Source organism: Galeopterus variegatus, unplaced genomic scaffold (genome assembly GCF_000696425.1).
Source record: "Galeopterus variegatus unplaced genomic scaffold, G_variegatus-3.0.2 Scaffold420, whole genome shotgun sequence".
In the NCBI taxonomy this organism is placed as follows: domain Eukaryota; kingdom Metazoa; phylum Chordata; class Mammalia; order Dermoptera; family Cynocephalidae; genus Galeopterus; species Galeopterus variegatus.
Window position 1 is genome coordinate 306,958 of NW_007726531.1, and position 21,790 is coordinate 328,747.

A 21,790-nucleotide genomic window follows, 5' to 3' on the forward strand; every position below is an offset into this window, starting at 1 on the left:
GCAACCCTCGGTGTTGCTCCCGCGCCTCGCTCAGCCAGTGAGCGGGAACCGGTCTGTATGTGGGATCCGAACCCTCGGGCGGAAGCGCCGCTGCGCTTCCCAAGCGGCGCACTATCCAGTGCGCCACCGGGCCGGCCCCAATGCTCCAGTTCAACACAGCCTTCAAACACAGCCTCCACCACTCCCTAATGCCTTCTTTCCAACCTGGCCCTGCCTCCTGGATTCGAAAGCTTTGGAGTTGGCAAGTGGGATCTGTACTTTTCTAAGTATGCTTATGCTTTTAGCCAAAAGCAATGCAATTTGGACCCAATAAACTGCAATCTGAAGACATGTTCTGGGGCACATGTAGTGTCATAAACTGTTATGGGTAGCTTTTGAAAGCCAGGCATTATGATAGATTCCAGGGATACAAGATAAATAAGTAAGGATCCTCGTTCTGTAAGGGCTTACGATACTGAAATGACAAAGGTACCAAATGAAGGGGAGAGATATTGAAAAGAGGATGTTACATGTTCAGAATATGTCTAGAGAATAAAGGTTTGCTGATTCTAGACAAAAAGTAAATTCTTTAGAAAGAAACATCCCTAGAATAGAGAAGAAACACTAACATTGATTGAGTTCTTAACATGGGCCAGCCTGCTCTAACCATTTTCTATAGATTATGCTCAGAGTGGATAGGAATTATGATATCCCCACTTTACAGATAAAGAAATAGAAAAACAGAGAGATTAATGATGTAGCCCTTGGCTACAGATCCTACTGTATGGTGAGCCCTCAACAAATGTTGCTTATCATGATTTAATCCATGGTTTTACTCTTTCCCAAAGTCACACTACGGCCGGTAGACAGCAGAGCCACAGCTGGAACCCAGGCAGCCTGGCCACTGATAGTGCTCACACTGTTCTGTGCTACATCCCAAGGATAACCCACCACTAGGCTACATGGGCTTCTTGCAAATATCCTTTAAGAGCCAAAAGTTTTCTCTTTCTAGTTCAAGGTTCATCAAGACAATTCTTGTGTGATATTTAGCATCCTGAGAGAAATTACTTTGTCCAAGAATAAAAGCATAACATGCATAAAGGACAGGTCTAGTTTTCAAGCTAATGGAAATGAATAAATTTGGCATTTTGGTTTACAAATCAGTCTCTTATGAACTTAGGTAGTGTAAATCAGTTCCCCAAATTACAATCACTGTTGCACTGTGCTGAGAAAAATCAAGGTTCCCCAGGCACATTAATGTTTGAAAAGCACTAGCTGCAAGGTATAAACATAAGACATCTGCCTTTAAGCAGTGCCCACCCCATCAGCAGCAACAACAACAACAACAACAAAAACCTTTTGAGCACAACAAACTTATTTATTTAACTAACCATTCATAAATTTCATACACAAACTACTATATTTAATATTCAATAAGATGTACACCAAAATATACATTTTAAAAAATTTTTAAAGGATGAAGTAGACATTCCATTGTCCCCAGTTGAGCACCTTGCCTACTACCTAGGATGCCTATACTCCCCTTTTTGGAATTTACCATCTTAGATCAGGATCTTATCTTGGACCATCTGACTTAGACTGGTGTTCTCTGATCATCGAAGACTACCAAAAACCACATCAAGAATAATTTCTACTCTTAAAGGAAACACTGTACCTTGCTGCTTCATGGATGAAGCCTACCAGAATGCATCTAAGAGCAGGGGTCTTGGGAAATCTGTATCCAGGTAATGTTTTTAAATAATTCAAGCCTGTTTTTATATGGCCTAGTTTACAAACACCCTCTAATTATCAATAAGTGTAAACTGTGCTTGGTTACTGCACCTCATAGGGCTATGCAAGTCAAAGAAACTGGAAAAATACTTGTTGGTCACGTGGCTGGCTCACAGCCAAAGTGAGAAGATGATCTTTGTCATCTGGTGTAAGGCAAAATATCCACCGCTTCCCTGTTACCAGGCCCTTCTTCCCTAAGAGTCAGATTATCCCAGAGGCAGTACACTGAGCACAGCAATCTCTTCTGATCTAGCATCCTATCAAGCAGAACATGAATTCAGCTACCTGTCCCATATAATTCAGAGATTCCAGATCTTTGCAAACATGACTTGGCCTTGGAGCCCTGAGCTGCCGTGTCAGAAGTTCAACTGCCTGTGGCTGCCCTGCTGAGAGGAAGCCCTGGCCACAAGGAGAGGCCACGTGGAGGTGCTCAGGCTGACAGCCAGCATCAGTCACCAGACACGTGAGTGAAGACACCTCCAGATGATTCTAGCCCCCATCGGTTGAGTCACCCCAGCCGACAGGTCTCTCCAGCTGAGCTCAAACATCATGGCACAGAGAAAAGCCATCCCACTATGCCCTGTACGAATTCCTAATCCACAAAATCCATGACATAATAAAATGGCTGTCACTAAATGTTGTGGTGCTTTGTTACACAGCAATAGTCACAGTCTCTGTAAGATTCTGAAGTGCTCTCTGAATTTTTACAGAAAGACAACATTGTGTTTAGTGTTAAATGGACTTATTTATTTTCTCATTCAGGGCAACCAGGCAGTCACGGATATACAACATCTAGAGAACTCTCTAACAACAAGAATATTTATTAAACCCCATCACCATTTCCTTTGTGTATCAGCAAACAGCCAGTTACTATATTCGCAGAATAAGACGGCAGTGGTCACTTCACCGTCCCCCAAAAGGCAACTCTTTATTTCCATCTCCTCCCTCAGAAATGAATTGGCTCATGACATTATTGAATTGTTCCTCCTCCTCCTCCAGCTCTTGCCCTTTTCCTCTCTACTGCTGAGGCCAGGAAGCCAGGAGTCATTCTCAGCAGCTCTCTCTTCTTTGCCCCTCATGTTTATTTAATTCATCTTCAAATCCTGAGATCTACCTCCAGGATACACCTGATATACCTGGAAGCAAACTGCATCTCTCCACCTCTAGGTGGTATAAATAATCCATGTAGCTGGCGCCCCTAGAGCTTGTGACAATGGTGGCCTGGCCACTGCTACCACCCTACTTCAGCACATCATTTCTAGCCTGACCCCAGCTATGGTCTTCCCCCTGATGTCCCAGCTTCTACTTGTCCCCTTACAATCTTTTCTTCACACAGCTCCCAGAGTGACTTTCTAAAATATTCGCCAGAACCTTCTGCACTTAGACTAAAACCCGAACTTCTCACTCGGCTCCGATGACCTGGTCCTTCCCTGTCTCCTCTCCAACTTCCTTTCTTCCTCCTTCTCTCTTACTCACCTCCAGCCACACTGACCTTATTTCCATTCCTGAAACTTGCCCCTTACCCCCTCCATCCCTTGGGGCCTCTGCTCATGTCTTTATCCAGGCTGAAACATTCCCCCATCTTCTCATAGCCAGTCTCAGCTTAAATGTCACTGCCACCTCAGAGAGATCTTTCCTGACCACCTTTAGTTCGGTATCATAGCAGACTGTTGGCTTCCTTTATAGCAGTCTTCTCAATTTATAAGTCCCTAGTGGCTCATTTCCTTTACCTGTTTACTACCTGTCTCTCCACGACACTGTAAGTTCCTGAATGTAGGGACCAGGCATATGTCCACCACCACTGCATCCCAGCACCTAGCACATTGAATGAATACATTAACTTGCACACTGTACGGCTGTAGGCCTATGGTATCCCCCCCTGGCTCCCCACTGGAACATTTGTATTCCTTCCAGTTTGACCACAGATGGGTGGTTCTCAAAGCGTGGTCCCCAACCAGCAGCATCAGCATCACCTGAGAACTTACTAGAAATGCAATTCTCAGGCCCCACCCTGGACCTCTCAAAACAGACACTCTGGGGGGCGAAGCCCAGAAATCTGTATTTTAACAAGCCCTCCAGGATTCTGATGCACTCTCAAGTTTGAGAACTACTGTCACAGAGTATTCCAGAGACTCATTCTACAGCAGTACATCCCAAAGTGTATTCCACTGGTTCTGAGGGATGGTCTCAGGTGTTAAGTTAAAGTTAGAAAAAAAGAGGGAGGCATTCGAAGCCAAATGACGTTGAGAAACACTATGTTCAAAAAGTTAAACAGATTTCCTTACATCAGGAATTCTTATAGCCTTTAATATGGCAATGTGCATCATAAATCACTAAAACACAAGGAAATTTGCAGTAGAAGTGCTTCCCAATTTTATTTGGCCATAAACCCCACTTTTTTCCCTTTTAAACACTTGCCAGACTTGTTCTGGACTCTGAGAAACACACTTCAGAAAATGCTGTCGTAATGTATTCTTTCCTAGAGAAAATCTTTCCAACACCATTTCAATTCATTGTGCCTAAGGCGATATTAATAATGTCTGAGTCACTGGCAGCATCTCCTTTAAGCTTTGTGCATCTTTATCTCTTTTGATCTTTTTTAGACTTGAAAACACAGTAAATGCTTAATATTAAGCACATCCTCGTATCTGCATTTTTTAATATCAGTAAAAAGAAATTGGATCTTTGTTAAAGTCTGAAATGTTTATGAAATATGGAAGGGTTGTGGGAGGGTAGAAAATGGTGGCAATTTCAAGTTGAATTAGAAAGAGAAGCAGAGTTTAGAGTCTCTTGCCCTGTACTGGAGTAGGCAGCAGTGAGATTCAGTATTTAAACTGCAAAAGTTCCTCTAATGAGCATCAGAGAATCAGCTTCATGTTAGGGACTCTGGGAGAGCCTTGGTTTTCTTCCAAGGAGAGAAGGAGGTGGGGGTGGGAGGAGATTCCCTGATGGAGTGGCAGACTGTGCAGGTGACTGAAAATTATTGGTTCCAGCTGACAATCGGTAATCTTGAGAAGGCTGAGCCAGCTTGGAAATAGGAAGTTAAAATATTCATGCCAAACATCCAGTGGTTTACTTAATCAGAGCTAATGATTAGCTTCTTAATGAAATTTTACAAGCTCAGTTGAATACAGAAAATATTTGCTTCCCTAAAAGCAAATAGATCTGTTTGTATTGTAATTAGACATCTGGAGCACAGAAGACCCCCAGCCCTCAGGAGTGCAGAGGTGGATTTGTTCAGGGACTTCTGGCCTTTCTGTGAAGATGAGGGTGGTCAAAGAGGGAGGGTGGTGACCAACAAGTTTTAAAACTACAGGATTTAATGCCATCGACCCTGACATAAACTTTGGGCAGTTGTGCTGAACACAGCAGCTCTCGAATAGAGGCACAGATGACCAAAGGAGTTAGCACAGTCAACGGTGCTTCCAGAATGTCTGTTTGGGAGGGCTTTAGGGGGTAGTCTACCTGGAGCTACTAATTGGAGCTACTTATTTGTTCAATAAAATAACATTACAAAATTCAATAGAACAGGGGAGAGAAGGATGAATAGGTGGAACACAGGGGGTTTTTAAGGCAGTGAAACTATTCTGTATGATATTATAATGCTGAATACATGTCATTATATATTTGTCAAAACACACACACCGAAAGTGAACTCTAATGCAAACTATGGACATTGGGTGTGTATTAGGCTGTTTTTCTGTTGTTTATAAAATAATACCTGAAACTGAGTAATTTATGAACAAATGAAATTTATTTCTTACAGTTTCAGAGACTGGGAAGTCCACAGTCCAGAGGTTGCATCTGGCGAGGGCTTTCTTCTGTGTGCGAACTCTCTACAGGGTCCATGGTGACCCGGATATTACATGGTGAGAATGGCAAGAGCACGAGCACGAGAGCTGACCTCCTCACTTCTCCCTATAAAGCCATCAGATCCAGGCCCATGACAACCCATTAAACCATCAACCCGTTACTCCATGAATGGGTCAATCCATTCACAAGGACACCGTCCTTGCAATCAAATCGCCTCTTAAAGACCCCACCTTCTACCACCATATTGGGGGTTAAGTTCCAATGCGAGGTTGGGGGGACATTCAAACCATAGCATGGTGATAATGATGTGTCTGTGTAGGTTCATCAGATGTAACAAATGCACCAATCTTGTAAGGCATGTTGACAATGGGGGAGGTTTCACATGTGTAGGGGCACATTTTGCTATGAACCTAAAACTGCTATAAAAAATTTTTTTTAAAAAATGTTTTTAAGGCCGGCCCGGTGGCGCACTGCTACAGTGCGCCGCTTGGGAAGCGCGGCGGCACTCCCGCCGAGGGTTCGGATCCCACATACAGACCAGCCGCTCACTGGCTGAGCGAGGTGCGGGAGCAACACCGAGGGTTGCGATCCCATTGCCGGTCCTGGGCCGGTACAGGCGCGACACTGAGGGTTGCGATCCGTTGCCAGTCACGAAAAAAGACAAAAAGACCAAAAAAAAAAAAATGTTTTAAAAAATTTCAATAAAATAAAATATTTCTGGGCCAGCCCGGTGGCGCACTCGGTTGAGTATGGCGCTTGGGAACGTGGCAGCGCTCCCGCCGAGGGTTCGGATCCCATATAGAGACCAGTCTGCTCACTGGTTGAGTGCGGTGCAGGCGCGACACCGAGGGTTGCGATCCTGTTACCGGTCATGAAAAAAAGACAAAAAGGAAAAAAATAATAATAATAAAATAAAATATTTCTAAAGATGTATTTAGTCATACTTAAGATGAGATTGAGAAAATATCAATAGCCCAAATAAAAAATTATTATTATTATTATTAATATTATTATTATTACCACTACTATTATTCTTATCAGCTTGAAGCCAGCAGTCAAAAAAGATGGTGGGTGGGCTTAAAAGCTCTCTGGCCACCCCCAGCTCTAGTCCTCCTCATGCACTTCCTGACACTGTGTGCTCAGTGTAATAATCCATAGTTGTAAGAGTTCTGGCCACACAGGGGATGTGCAATGACAGGACATTTTTCCTTCTGTCATAGCACTGACATTTCCTTTGTTGTCTTGGTTTACATATCTGTCTCACCCACCTGATTAAGTGATCCAGGTGGGCAGGAACCCTGTCCTAGTCATCTTGGAGTCCCAGCCCCAGACACAGTGCCAGGAATACGGTAGATGCTCTCTTAAGTGTCTGCTGATTGAATAGAAGTAAAACAGCCATAGTTAGGTAGATAATTTAGCTGCCATATGTGTCTTAAATACTGTTTTTAAATGCTCAAGTTTAACAGGGCTTGAGGAAATATGCTAATCAAATTTATTAACTTGCATTAAAAGGACCTGTTTTGAAATTGTTAAATGGCTAACTAAAGTCTAACTAGATCTTTGGAAAGAAGTTATTCATAGTACAGCCCCAAGATGGATTTCCACAAGCAAAATGCAAAACAGTGTCAATCATGCTATCTTTCTAGAAAAGTTTCACATTTAGCCAAGGACTGTCAAGCCATTATCCAAAATTTTGGGTGGTAAAATCTTCCTTAACTGTTTTCAATTTTATCTACAAAATATACAAAATCCTTTCCAAACAAAACTTGTCCTCTAGCAGGTATTCTTTTAATAGGAAGCTCAGAAAGAGGATATTTAAATGTGTCCTAAAGAAAACCCAGGCACCGCAGTTATTTGGTACCTATATTTGAGGTCAAAATTGTCATGTTATAGCAAAAACAGACTTCCCTGATACTTAGAACCTCGTTGAAAGCTAAGTTCTGAATATTACTTTAGGGCACCTCAGTATATTTCCTTCCTAGTTTCCCCTGCTTGAGAAAAAAAGCTATCAATGTTTTTCTAAAATGGGAGAACTATATATTAAAATATTTATTTCTGAGGAAATTCTATTTTTAAGCTACCAAGGACAAAATCACAATTCCTTGAAAAAGATAATTTTATAATTAAATATATTCAATGGGCTGAGTAAAATATACTCTCTTAAAATACAATTTACACTGATTTTTACTGTACTCTTTGACAAAGAGTACCGCAGTCCTTATGAACATCCTTACATGGTCCCCTTTCTAACCCATTTTTTTAAGTGTACAATTTGATCGGTTTTTTAAATTGTGGTAAAATGCCCATAAAACACCCATAAAATTTACCATTTCAATCATGTTTCTAACCTTTTTAAGATTGGTATAATTTTACCACATGTCAGAGAGCCTCAGACAAAGGAAGGTGATATAGCCATGATTAAAAGGCTCTGACCAAGAATGGACCCATTGTGATAAAATCATGGAAGGAATGTTGTAGAAATATGGAATGTATGAAATAAATGCTCATTTGTCCACATAGATATATCTCAAATGCATTATACTGAGTGACAAAAAACAAGTTACAGAGGATACAAACTATCTGCATATGTAATGTTTTTAAAGACACACAACACCACCAAGGTCAAGGGTTCAGATCCCCTTACTGGCCAGCTTCCAAAAAAATAGAATAAAGAGACACAACACCATCTATCATTTTAGCATACATGCAGGTACTTCAAAAGGTTTATGGAAAAATAGAATTAAAAGATAATATGAATCTTTCCACGGACTTTTTTTTTTCCTTTTAACTCACACATTGTAATTGTATATACTTATGGGGTACAATCTGATATTTTGATACATATATATGTTGTATAATAATCAGGTCAGGGTAGTTCATGTATCAATCACCACCTGCAATTATCATTTCTTTATGGCAAAAATATTCAAAATTCAAGAACCTTTTGAAAACCCCTCCTGTAGTGGATTGAATTATGTCCCCCCAAAACTCACTGAAGCTTGAATTGTGTCCCCCAAGTTTTATGTATTAGAAACTTGTTCCCCACTGTGACTGTTAAGAGGGTGAGAAATCCTATTATGGGAATTGAAAGGTGGGGCCTTGAAGAGGTGATTGGATTGCAGGACCATGCTGTAGTGAATGGATTAAAAATGATGGCCATGGGTGTGGCTTGGAGGACTTTAAAAGGGAGCATGAAGAATTTCTCTTTCTCTCTGTTCTCTCTGCTTCCACCATCTTGCAATGTGAGACCCCTGGGTCATTGTTGCCACCACTAGATGGACTTTGGACTTCCCAGAAACTGTAAGCAATAAATTTCATTTTCTTTATAAATCACCCAGTTTCAAGTATTTTGTTATAAGCATCAGAAATGGACTAATACACCTCTTTATATATACACACATGTTTGCACATAAATTTAAAGGTATAAATAAAATTAGAGTATACAAAGACAAAGATGGTACACTGGATTGAATCGTCCCCCCAAAGTCATTAAAGCTTAATCCCACTGTAACTGTGGTGGGTGGGAAATCCTATTATGATAATTGAAAGGTAGGGCCTTAAAGAGATGATTAGATTGTAGGACCATGCCCTAGTTCATAGGTGTGGTTCTGAGGGTTTTAAAAGTAGAGCACATGAGAATCTCTCTCTCTCTCTCTCTCTCTCTCTCTCTCTCTCTCTCTGTCTGTCTCTCTCTCTCTCTTCCCCCCCCCTCTGCTATTTGCATTGTGAGACCCCTGCATCACTGTCACCACCAACAAGGCCTTCAACAGATGTGTTCCCTGGACTCTGGACTTAGCCTCTAAAACTGTTAGCAACAAATATTGTTTCTTTACAAATTACCCAATGCCAGGTATTTTGTTCTAAGCAACAGAACCAGACTAATACAGAAAATTGGTACCAGAAGTGGGGTATTACTTATAACAAATAATTGAAAATATGAAGCAGCTTTGGAACTGGGTGATGAGGCTGGGAGAGTCTGGAGGAACAATCTAGGAAAAGCCTAGATGCTGGTAAGGAAAGTCTGGAACATCTTAGAGACTGGTTAAATGGTGGTGACCAAAATGCTAATAAAAATATGGACAGTAGAGGCCATTCTGAGATCTCAGATGTAAATGAGAAGGGACTTATTGGAAACTGGAGCAAAGATCACCCTTGCTATGAACTGACTAGGAACTTGGCTGCCTTCTGTACATGCCCAAAACCTTGTGGAATGTGGAGCTTAAAAGTGCTGACCCAGGATATTTGGTGGGAGAAATTTCTAAGCAGCAAAGCATTAAGGAAGCTGTGTGGCTACTTGTAACAGCCTACGCTGAGTTATGGCTGAAAAGGCATGATGTAAAGCCAGAATATATAATTAAAAGGGAAGCAGAGTGTAAAGATTTGGAAAATTTGCATCCTGGCCATGTGGTAGAGAAGCAGAGAGCATTTTCAGGAGAAAAATGCAATGCTGCAGCCAAGCAACCCTTTACTAAGGAGATTAGTACAGAAGAAAAGGATTATCAAGAGAAGGGGAATAAGGCCCTGAAGGCATTGAAGAAGTCTCTGGGGCCAACTCTTCCATCACAAGCCTAGAGGCCTAGGGAAACAGAATGGTCTCAGGGAACAGACCCAAGGTGCTTTCCACAGGCTTGCTGCCAGGGCTACCTTGGGAAGCTGCTTCCAGTACCAGCATTCCAGCTGCTTTGACTGTTCCAGCTGTGGCTAAATTGACCCCACATGTGGCTGGACCTGCAGCTTTGGAAAATACAACCCAGAAGCCTTGGCAGCATCTACATGGTATTAAGTCTGCAGGCTCACAGAATGCCAGAGCTGTGGAAGAGATCTGTCATGGGGGTGAATTCACCACACAGAGTCCTTGCTAGAGCAATGCCAAGAGGAAATGCGGGATTGTAGTTCCAGCAGAAAGAACCCACCAAGGACTTGCCTAGTGGAGCCATGAGAGCAGGACTGCCATGGAGATCTCAGAATTGTGGAGTTACCAGCATGCAATGCCAGCCTCCTAGTCTGTGCCAGCACCACTGTAGGTGTACGTGATTCAACCAGGAACAAAGCCACCTCCTGGCTCTCAGGGAGCTGACGTGCTAGTGGATGGAGACAGAATACAAACAAATGCACTGTGTATGTCAGGTGGTGAAAAGTGGCAGGAAGAAGAGGTTAGAGGCTGATGGAGGGTTGCAATTTTACATTGGAAGATCAGGGGAGGTGTCCCAGATAATGAGGCATTTCTGCAAAGACATGAATGACACAAGGGCATGGGTGTGTGTGCATATGGGGAAAAACCTCTAAATTTAGAAAACGTTATTATGGTTCTTTTTGAGTAAATATGCAATGCGTTAACACCTATTCAATCTCAGTGGTGGGTTCGTGGTTGTTTTCTGAATGAAAATTTTCATAATGAAAAAGTATTGTTTTGGGTTTTTTAAAAAGCCTACTGCCATGAATTACTGAAAGATTAGGAAGCAGAATGTCAAACATCTGCAGATCCCTTCCAAATAGAATATCTTGAGTCTGTGATTGCAGATCCTGTTTCTTTAGGAGTTCTGCATATATTGGGGACCCCTGAGAAACAGCCAGTTATGGACAATACTGCTCAACCATTGGGTTATATATACTTGCTTGTCTGCTTCTCTGTCTATGTATCTATCTATCCATCTGTCTATCTGTCTATCTATCTATATATCTTTGCTTCCCAAATAAAACACATACCTGTTCAAACACTGAGTGCTCCCTATTTGATAGGGATAAGGTCAGAAGATGAAGAGTCAGTCCAGCACGTGGGTTTTAAGTAGGGAAAAGGGAATATATACAAAGCAAGTGAGGACACAAGATGTAAATCAGCATGAAAGCACTGACGACAAAAGACAGGACCTCTGTGAGCTGGAGGGGAAAACACAGTGTCCACAGCATTGAGCTCGAGAGCTGCCATTTGTAACATACCAGTGTCTCTTTCTCCCTCCCCCCACTCAAAAGAAAGGGATATGGTATCTTAGAAATGTTCTGTTCCCAAATGCTCAGCAAATTAGGAAAAAAGTCATAGCAGTATGATTCCCTCAAACCCTTTTTTGAGATAACATAAATTGACTAAGAAAGTATTTAAAGAAGTATATAGGTTGTCAGCTCTAGTGCCGTATCTATAACACATATTTAGCAAATATTTGGTGAATAAATGAGTGTATACGAGGTTGCCTCGTGGCAATATTAGGTAAATGATATGTTTTTGTACTCAGAGCATTTCTTAGGTCACAAAAGGCTTCTACATACCATGGCAGAGACTGCTGGTTTGCCCCCATATCTCTTTTTCTTTCACAATAGAAACCCTGACTTTTAGCTGAGTACATGACCACCTGATGCAGCTCTGGACAATATATAAGCAATCATGTCCTTAGTGGAAGTGTCCTTAAAGGGAGGGGACATACCCTTCTTCTGCCTTCCTCCTTCTTGCTAGCTGGATTTGGGTGTGATGGCTGGAGCTCAGGTGGCCACTTGGGCAATGAGATGGAAGCCATGTCCAAGGATTGCAGCAGGAAAGGAAACAAAGCCTGGGTTGTGACAACATGGAGTATCATGCTAGTCCTGGAAAGCCTATCACTGGCATTGTCATATGTGAGAAATAAACTTCTATTTTACTTGAAACTACTAAATTTTAGTGAAATAAATTTATCTTTTATCAAAAACAACTATTTTGCTTGTTTTCATTGTTTTCTGTAGATTGCAGCCAAATCTAATCCTAAGTGATAATACAAGGGTATCCAAAAAGTTCATGGATAGATTTGTATTATCTTTTAATTCTATTTTATTACAAACTTTTTTAAGTACCCTCATATGTACATCATTTCCTCTCCCTAACCACAACATTATAAAAACGTTTATTATCATGCCCATTTTATAAACAGAGAAATGAGGACAGAGGAAGTTAATTAGTTTGCTTAAGGACACAGAACCCAAGACTTACGTCCCCAAGCCAAGCACAGTGCTCTTTTCCCTACACCTGTAATTGTATTTTGGTGTGACTGGAATGGATTATTTACAAATAAGTAAAATACATCAAGTGGGGACATACAGGCTTGGTTGCAAAGGAGTTACATCAAAAACTCTGAATAGGTGCAGGTTGGAGAAAGCCAGGAAAAGGTTTAGGAAGGGGAACTAAAAGAGAAGGAGAAGGCGGCCTGTGTTATATTCAGAATGACTACAGCATACAAAGTGAGAATCCCATGCATACTGTCGCAAACTGCCAGGAATAGACATTTAGGCAGAAAGTTGGCAAGTGATCTGACTATAACCAGCAATGCAACCTCCTGGTAAAAAGTCTCACCCACCCCCCAGGCTTCTATTCTACTTGAATAACATAGACATTGCATTTCTTTTTTCTCTTTTAAAGTTAGTGTTTCAAGATTGTAATAATAATATATCTACAAAACTGCAGTTGGAAGGGCTTCTGGTTGTCATAATTATACATCTATTTAACATTTGAAATCTAAAGGGATAAATCTTCGGTAAAAGTCAGAGCCAGGCCAACTAATTGATCTAAAATATACCTCATATCCTTTTAATTTAAGCATGTCTTTTAAGGATAACCTGGGTATGTGGTTATCTCCACCGAACTCATTTTAAAAATACGTTACTTTAAGAAGTTTTGGTTTTCCACAAAACTTCTTAAAACTTTTCTGATTATAAGTATATTCTCATTGTAAAAAAAAATTGGATAATAAAAGGTATCCAGAAATTTTTACTTGATTTTTACCCTAATCAAAACTAATAATTCTATTCCCATAATTTATGATATAAAACATGGTTCATATACATTAGAATCGGTGTTAATAATAATACATGAAAGAATAAAGAAAAAAGCCAAAATCCCACCACCCAGATTCAACTATAATTAACCTTTTAGAGAATATTCTTCTAGGCCTTTTCTATAATACTTATATATACATATGATATATGCTGTTTTAACAACTGTTTCACTCAAAAATATATCCTGAAGGTCTTATCTTCCAATAAATACACACGTGTATTTCAAAAAGTTCATGGAAAAATAGTATTAAAAGATAACACAAATCTTTCCATGAACTTTTTGAAGACCCCTTACGTGTAATATGTAAGAATTGGTAACATCACCCTTTCTAAAAATAGCATAATATAACCTCATACAGATGTACTATAATATATTTAAGAAATAACCTACTTGTTATTTCCAGTTTCTTGTTAGTAGGAACCACACAGCAACATACATCTTCTTGTATATATATTTACCCTTAGGGTAAATTCCGCAGTGCAGTGCTGCTGTGTTAAAGGGTATGCACAGTTAGAACATTGAGGCATACTGCCAAACTGCCCACCAAAGGGGAGGGAATACAAATCACTCTCCCCCAAAATGCATCAGCATGGTTGAGATCTGATTTTCATCTTTGCTGACCTGATGGATGAAGAATGATACAGTACGGTTGTTTTATTTGAATTCTTAGACCTCAGGCGAGGTTGAGATTGGACACATTTTCACATACTTTTTGGTTATTCGTATTTTTTCATTAATGTGTGGTTTTTGCATATCCTTTGTCCATTTCTCTATTTGGGTGTTTATCATTTTCTAAATAATTTGCGAGAATTCCTAGCATGTTAAAAATATTAACACTTTTCACATATATTGTACATATTTTTAGTTTATCTTTTAACCTTGTTTATGGCAATTTAATATACAGAAGTCTATAGTTTTTATATATTCAAAGATAACCATCTTTTCCATTATGGTTTTTATTTTTGCTGTTATGCTTAGAAAGTCCTTTCCCACATCAAGATTGCAAAAACGTTTCCTCCTTGTTGTATTTTCTCCATTTAAAATTTATCTTGGTATAAAAAATTAGGTAAGGATTCAGATTTATATTTTCACATCTGGTTAGCCAGTTGTCTGAACATCATTTATTAAATAATTCATCTCAACCCTAGTGATTTAAAATGCTTCCTTTATCCTCTAGCAAATGTCCATACTCTCTAGTCTGTTCCACTAGTTTGATTGTCTATTCCCACGCCAGTAATATACTGTTTTGGCTGCTATAGTTTTATAATTTGTTTTCATATATTTTGTGAAACTCTCTCCTCACTGATTTTCTTTTTCAAGAGTTTCCTAGCTAATCTTACATGTTTATTCCTCTAAATAAAGTTTAGAATTACTTTTTCAAGTTTCCTCAATCCAACTCCTACTACCCCATTCAACTGCACTGAATTTATAAATTAATTTCAAACAATTGCCATCTTAACTATAGTCTTCTTCCATCTTAAGAATAATGTGCCTCATTTCTTCACTTTTACATCCTCCCACCAAATTTGATATCAAATGTGAAGAAAGGACCATATCCTTCACATTCACATTCTCAAACTATTTACAAGGTACATCTTTTAGTTGCTAGATTTTTTTTGTGCTGTAAAAATGTCTAGCAACTGAACAATAATACTAATGCCATCATACATGGAATGTTTCCATAGCTCCAAAACACCATCTCATTATGTGAAAGGTATAAATCATATACTATTATACGATTTCTCCCTCTCAGAGGCTGGTTCTCTGGACTTCAAGGCCAGTGTTAGAGAAATAAGGCCTCAAGCTGCTGAGCATCCTCCATAGGATAATTAGAAATGATGCTAACCAGACTGGCTTCGCACATTTGAAATGGCCATCCAGACACATCTCTGCAGCCTGCTCAGAATGGAGCAGGAATTCATGATTTATTCTCTACAAGACACAGGTCATGGCTTCCAAACCACAGCCCCACATCCTGGGAAGGGGTCCAACATAGGGGAAAGGAAGATGGGACAGTATTGCCAGGCATGTGCTGAGAGATGGGCACCTACCCTCAGGACAAAAAGCACCATGCCCAGAACTGTGAAGGGACCACCAGCTTCCCTGTCTATGCCACCCCACCCGCCCACACCCATCAGTGAGCCAGAAATGCTGTCAGCGCTTGAAGAACACAGGCCACCACTCTCCCCACAACACCAGGTCCATGGCTGTAGGACCACGGAGTTCATTTTCCAGATGCAGGTGGCCAGAGAAAGCTTCATTGCTGAATATTTGCAGTTCCCATCCACAATTAGCAAAACGGTGGCCTGTAGGCTGGATTTGGTCCACAGACGTGTTTTCTTTGGCCTGCGCATTGTTGGATCATTTTTTGGAACCAACATTTAACAATTTAGAGATTTCCTGTACTTTCTCTTAAAAACTTTAAAAAGTCTGAGCCACACCACGCCTGCACTGTGGCATGGCACTTGACAAGCGCTAAGCGATTCATCGGCCCCACGACGGTGCACTTCTGTCATTTATGGGACCCGAGACTGCCACCCTGCCTGCAGCTTCCTTACCCCAGCAGTTTCTAATTTAGGTATAATTTAGAGGGTGCTCAACTCTCTAAGCTGACAAAATCTCTCAGGTCTTTATTCCCATATCAAAATCTTTACTATAAAAGAAAAAAATCAAGTAGGATACATGTAGGTGAGAAAAAATACACAACAATCTAGAAGCTTAAAGAGCTGGGCTACATAGTTTGTATTTCTAAAATTTTAGGGAATTTGACATGATAGAATCAAGCTGAGAAAAATTTAGAGAAGATATTAAGTTGGTCACTCCAAGTTCTTTGGGTAGAGACATACTGAGCCTCCTGGGTGGATTTTAAATATACATTCTATTTTTAAAAGAAACAGTGTAACACCACTACATAAACACACACACATGCATACACAAATCACAAGCTTACTATTGCTGATTTGCCTTATTTTCTTTAAAAAGTCCCTTCATCATACAATACCAGTTTCTTTTTTCTCACTTGGATCTTCAGACTAGCAGACAACCATGATCAATTGAATTAATTCCTGTAGTCAAGAAGTGCTGCTTTAATGGTTTTCTCCCTTTTGTGTACTATAAGTTCTCTGCCGACATAAGCTTAGCTTTCACCTCAAGAGTTATTCCATTATATTCTCATATCATCCTTTCCCATCTCAGAATTGGAGAGGGTAAGCAACGTGCACCAATAGACTTGGGTCAAATACCATTAGACCAAAGAATAAACATTAACAGCTTGACAAAATTATTTTGTTGTGTAAAACAGATGGATTAAAATAATCAACTTGGGGACAACCCAACTGTAAAAAGATATTTTTGAAACTATTGAAACAAAATAAAATTAAGCATGCACTGGGTATTACATGATATTGAGGAATCATTATTAATTTCATCTGGTATGATAATGGGTGTGCGCCTGTACGTATGTGCATGTATGTGTGCGTGTGTGCGCTTCTCCCTGTTTGCAATACTTTTTTTAAAAAGAAATAAACATGATAGGTTTGCTGCCATGTGGGACTCACAAATCTTGGAAATGTAGTCTGTCATGGTTGTAAGAGACTCTGAATATCACCTAGTCCAGGCACGGTTGTGAGGTTTCAATTCACATGGCAACCCCAATTTAATAGTGCTATCCTGAGAAGAAATTTTGATCTCTAAGAATCAAAAATGTACCACGAACCATGAGTGATGTTAACCAAGGGCACAAGATAGGAGAATGGGCCTGTACGTGCTACTAATAGTCACCTTTAGAACCTCCAGTCCAGTGGTCTTTCAGGGAGATTATTACCCACCAAGTCAACTCATGATTTCTTTAGACAGCTCTGTCTATTAACTGATTTCTTATCTTTTAAGCTGAAATATTATTTTTTGTAGCTTACAATAATGAAAAGTCTAGTTCCATTTTAACTTGGCATTGTTAACTTGCACTATTTAGGACAATTCTCCTGTCCTGTCCAAGTCTAAAACATCACCAGTTTCTTCAGCCACTCCTCACATGGCATGGTCCCCTCCCCAACCTCACCACTCACGACTAACAGGTACCAATTAGTCTCTGTCCCTGTTCCAGCATGGCATAGTAATATTGTCCTCTTGATGACATGTTGTCACAACATAATCCCCAGAATGCCTTTACTGAGTTCGAATTTTGGTTTTCAGACCTGCATTCTAAAGTTTTGAATTCAGATGCTATTCTCCACCTTGAGCTCAATTTGGTCAGTCAGATGGGGACTTTCTAGATATCAGCCACATCTGGGTCAACTTAAATGAACTTCTCAGAGCATAAAACGATCATCCCACATTTCCAGCATGCCACTAGCCAGGAACCACAGAAAGACTCAGAGTACTCCTCCTGATCCTTCAGTGACTCCTCAAATCCATCTACAGATTTTTAATCTTACAAAGAGAACTTCCAGTCTTACAACTGAGACCTGAGGGACATTAACTAAGTCAGATGCTTCCTCTGTTCAACAATTAGTTCCTCATTGGGAGAAATGAAATATAGGCCACCACTGACTGGCTCAACATAGTGATAAGGGGGGTTGAGTTGCTCACTCATGTTTGCAAGGACCGGCCTGAGTGATTGAAGAAATGAGAATGAATGAGATAGTGACCATGTCATCACGCATATAGCTTCTCAGAAGTAAAAGACAGATATAAATAACTCAAGTAGTAATTGAAAGTGATCAGTGAGATTCAAAGAGCTGTGGGGGCTGAAGAGAAGGCACAGGGCTTTTTTTGGTTGGGTCAGGGAGAAGGTAGAGAAGACAGCATAAAGGAAGTGAGAATTAGAACAACTTAATGAAGGAAGCAACAGGTATGAAAGAGCAGATGGGACTGAAGGAGGAGAGAAATGAGAAAATGGTGAAACAATAGAATAAATACCAATGGGTCAAGTAATTTGGTTGGTTGAAGCATAGGTTTCATGAACACTAGTAGTGGGAAATAAAGTTAGAAAGGCCGAGCTGAATGATATTACTTTCTATATCAGGACCAGCTAATCCTGGTGATTTACATCAAAGAGCACATGACCCATCAAAAGACATGGAGAGGTGGAGAAATAAAGGGCACACCAAGGCCAGTACAATCTTTCTTGTGTGTGTGACTGAACCAAAGTCTTGTTTGCTCATGACCATCAGGAAAAGATAGTAACGTTGCCTTGGGCTTGCCTGGGCTTGGGCCACAGCCACAAAACAGTCTGGGTGAATTCCAGTGATGTCAGAACACTGGACAGTGACCCTGCTGGCCTGGCCTCCTCTCAGAAGTGTGGGTCACACATGGCAGGCCCTGAACAAGTGCCCAGCTGCCTTCTCAAGTAGTCTGTCCTTGGCCTCATCTGTGCTTACCTTGCAAAAATGTCACAAAACATTGCCCTGTTGTGTTCAGTGCCAGCTGGGGAGAAGCTGCCAAAAGCTTTTTCAAAAGCCACCTCAACCTGCACTGCCACAGAACAACAGCTGCGCCAAATGATTCACCTTGTGAATAAAGCATCCAGCGGATAGACAGAGATACAACCTAAAACATAATCCATCTCCCTGTGGCAAACCTCTTATTCACACTGAAGATGTATTTGACTCTTTCTGTTGTTACTACTTAACACTAGAGACTTTCAAGAGAATTCCTGTCCCTGGACAAACTTGAGTATCTTGGTAATCGAATTACATTAAGAGAATTAGTAGCCTGTACTGCTCATAATTGCTTGTTCAATCCAGGTCTTGGAAACTATCAAAAGGGTAAATCATTGACTAACTTTTTTTATCTTTCTTTACGGCAGTTGGTTGGTTTATTTGTTGAAACACCTTCCGGATCCAGTGGTTCTTAATCTTTTGGGGTCACAGAGTCTTTCAGGAATTTGATGAAATGCCTCAACTCTTTTCAGAGAAAAACATATACGTGCACAAGTGTGCACATCTGTGAGTTACCTGTGATTTCAGAGAGCTCACAGGATGCCTAGTTCATCCATCAATTCCAGGTTCATGGACCCTCTGAGGCAGGGGTCAGCAAACTTTCTCTATAAAGGGTCAGATAGTAAGTATTTTGGGCTTTCCAGGCCACATATGGTCTCTGCCACAACTACTCAACTCCGCTGTTGCTGTGCAAAAGCGGCCACAGATAATATGTGAATGAATGAAAGTGGCCATGTTCCAACAAAACTTTATTTATGAACACCAAAATTTGAATTTCATACCATTTTCACATGTCAGAAGATATTATTCTTCTCTTGACTTTTTTTCAACCATTTAAAAAATAAAAACCATTCTTAGCTGGCAGCCTATGGAAAAAATGTGTGACAGACCATAAGTTGCCAACCCCTGCTGTAGGGCATGGGTTCTAGGGGTTCATCACTTTGGAAAAGAATATTATTACATCTTTATTTTCACTGGCTTCTCATTGAAGTTTAGCATTTCCTTCAACTATGAATGTAAGCAACAAACCACAGTACTATCAGCAGTATCTGAGTCTCTCACCAGTAGAAACTGCAAGTATGTTCATATCACATTAGAGTTGTTGCAAAAAAATCCAAAATATTGAGCGTGCTCATCACTCTTTCTAAACTATGGTCATTAGATCTTCTGTTGTATCTTGTTATCTGAATGTGGTGATAAAGAAGCACATATGTTACTGTATCACAAACTTGATTTTTAATATTTGGATAACTCTTCAAAATAATTGATTTCCTTTCTAACCCTATGTATTTTATTTCATGGGTTTAAAAACAGTGTTCTGAGAAGCAGCCCAGAGCTTTTACCAGGCCCAGACATCGTGGTCCATGACACAGAAAAGGTGAACAGCCCTTGCTTGCCCCAGGTTAACAGGGCCTGGGTAGCAAAACCACAGCATCTCTTACCAGAGCATTCACATCTTCAGTTTTGTGGATGAGCATCCGTATCTCCTCTGGATCACCGCTGAAGATCGCTTGGACCAGTGGTGGCTGTAAACACAAGAGAATGGGAATTAGAACCATAATTGAATACATTTGATTGCATTCAGATGCAGATGGAAAGAAAAGGATTTGTCCCCTAAAAGTTTATTCGACAACTATCGATTGCAAAGATGAATAAGACTCAGACCTATCCTCACTAGAGTCTAGTGGGGGAGACATTTACATCTAACCTGGGGCTATGAACTAAAGTTAGTGTAACATGAAAATCACTCATAGTTGAAATTGTCCTTGATAGGCCCTTAAATTCTCTGTCAAGGAAACTAGCAAGTATGTGGTTTTGTGTATATAGTCCCCGTTAACAGACTGAAATGTGTCTCCCCCAAATTCATATGGTGAAGCCCTAACCCCCAACGTGACTGTGTTTGGAGATAAGGCCTTTGAGGACTAACTAAGGTTAAAGATTTCATAAGGATGGGTCCGTAATCCAATAAGACTGGTGTCCTTATAAAAAGGGGAAGACACACCACAGCTCTCACATTCTCTCAGCCTGCACACAGAGGAAAGGCCATGTGAGGACACAGTGAGAAGTGGCCCCTGCAAGCCAGGAAGAGAGATCTCACTGGAAACCAACCCTGATGACCCTTGATCTTGGACTTCTAGCCTCCAGAACTGTGAGAAAACACATTTCTATTGTTTAAACCATCCAGTCTGTGGTTTTGTTATGGCAGCCTGAGCAGATTAACACAGTCCCCTACCCTTCCTCTACTTCTTATAAGACAATGTTCCATGGTAGCCTCAAACAATTCCATTCCTAGAGGATATTAAAGGCCATGTTTCTGACCACCTGAACACTTCTTTGTCAATGTTTGGAAAACCCTTGAAATCATTCGCAAATGCTTCCCAAAGCTTTAGTCCACAGCACTGACTATTTAAACATGATTACATCCAATGCCTGTTTAAAGTAAGTGGTGTGATGGTGGGTTAGGATGGAAAAGAGTGACTGTTACTGAGCTTTTAGTATGGAACTCACCTACGTTAAATAAGACCCAACATACAACAGAAGGATCTATAAAGTGTGACAGAAACACAGCTGAAAGAGCAACTAGCTCTGCCTGGGGAGGAGGTTGGAGGAGAGGTGTGTATCCAGAAAAGCTTCATGGACAGCACCTTAATAAGTGAGGGTGAGTCTGCAGGCAGGGCCAGGAAGGGCACGCCAGGCAGAGGGAGCAGGGTGAGAAAGGTGCAGACACGCAAAGAATCTGATTGTTAGAAACAGTCATCAATGTGATGACTGAAGTGTGGGGAAAAAGAGGAAAAGCGGTGGGCTCTGAGTTGATGATGGGTTTGCCCCACAGGGCAACGGATCCTGTTCATGATCCACCCGCCCGCCACACGCTGAGCCCGTCTCCCATGTATGATCTGGGGTGAGCACAATCACCACTGCCCTCCTAGGATTGTTATTAGGATCAAACGATATAATACATGGGAAAGCCCTC

The 21,790-nt window shown here is 40.6% G+C and overlaps 1 protein-coding gene across 2 annotated transcripts in view; it reads right to left on the reverse strand.

Annotated features, from left to right (window-relative positions):
- Positions 1–20,294, reverse strand: part of ANKRD44 (ankyrin repeat domain 44) — a 183,692-nt gene extending 163,398 nt beyond the window's left edge. For both annotated transcript variants that reach the window (XM_008568521.1, XM_008568520.1), the window contains exon 1: positions 20,259–20,294. In XM_008568521.1, the coding sequence (XP_008566743.1) occupies positions 20,259–20,294 (36 nt within the window). The remainder of the gene's footprint in view (positions 1–20,258) is intronic.
- Positions 20,295–21,790: the final 1,496 nt, after the last annotated feature.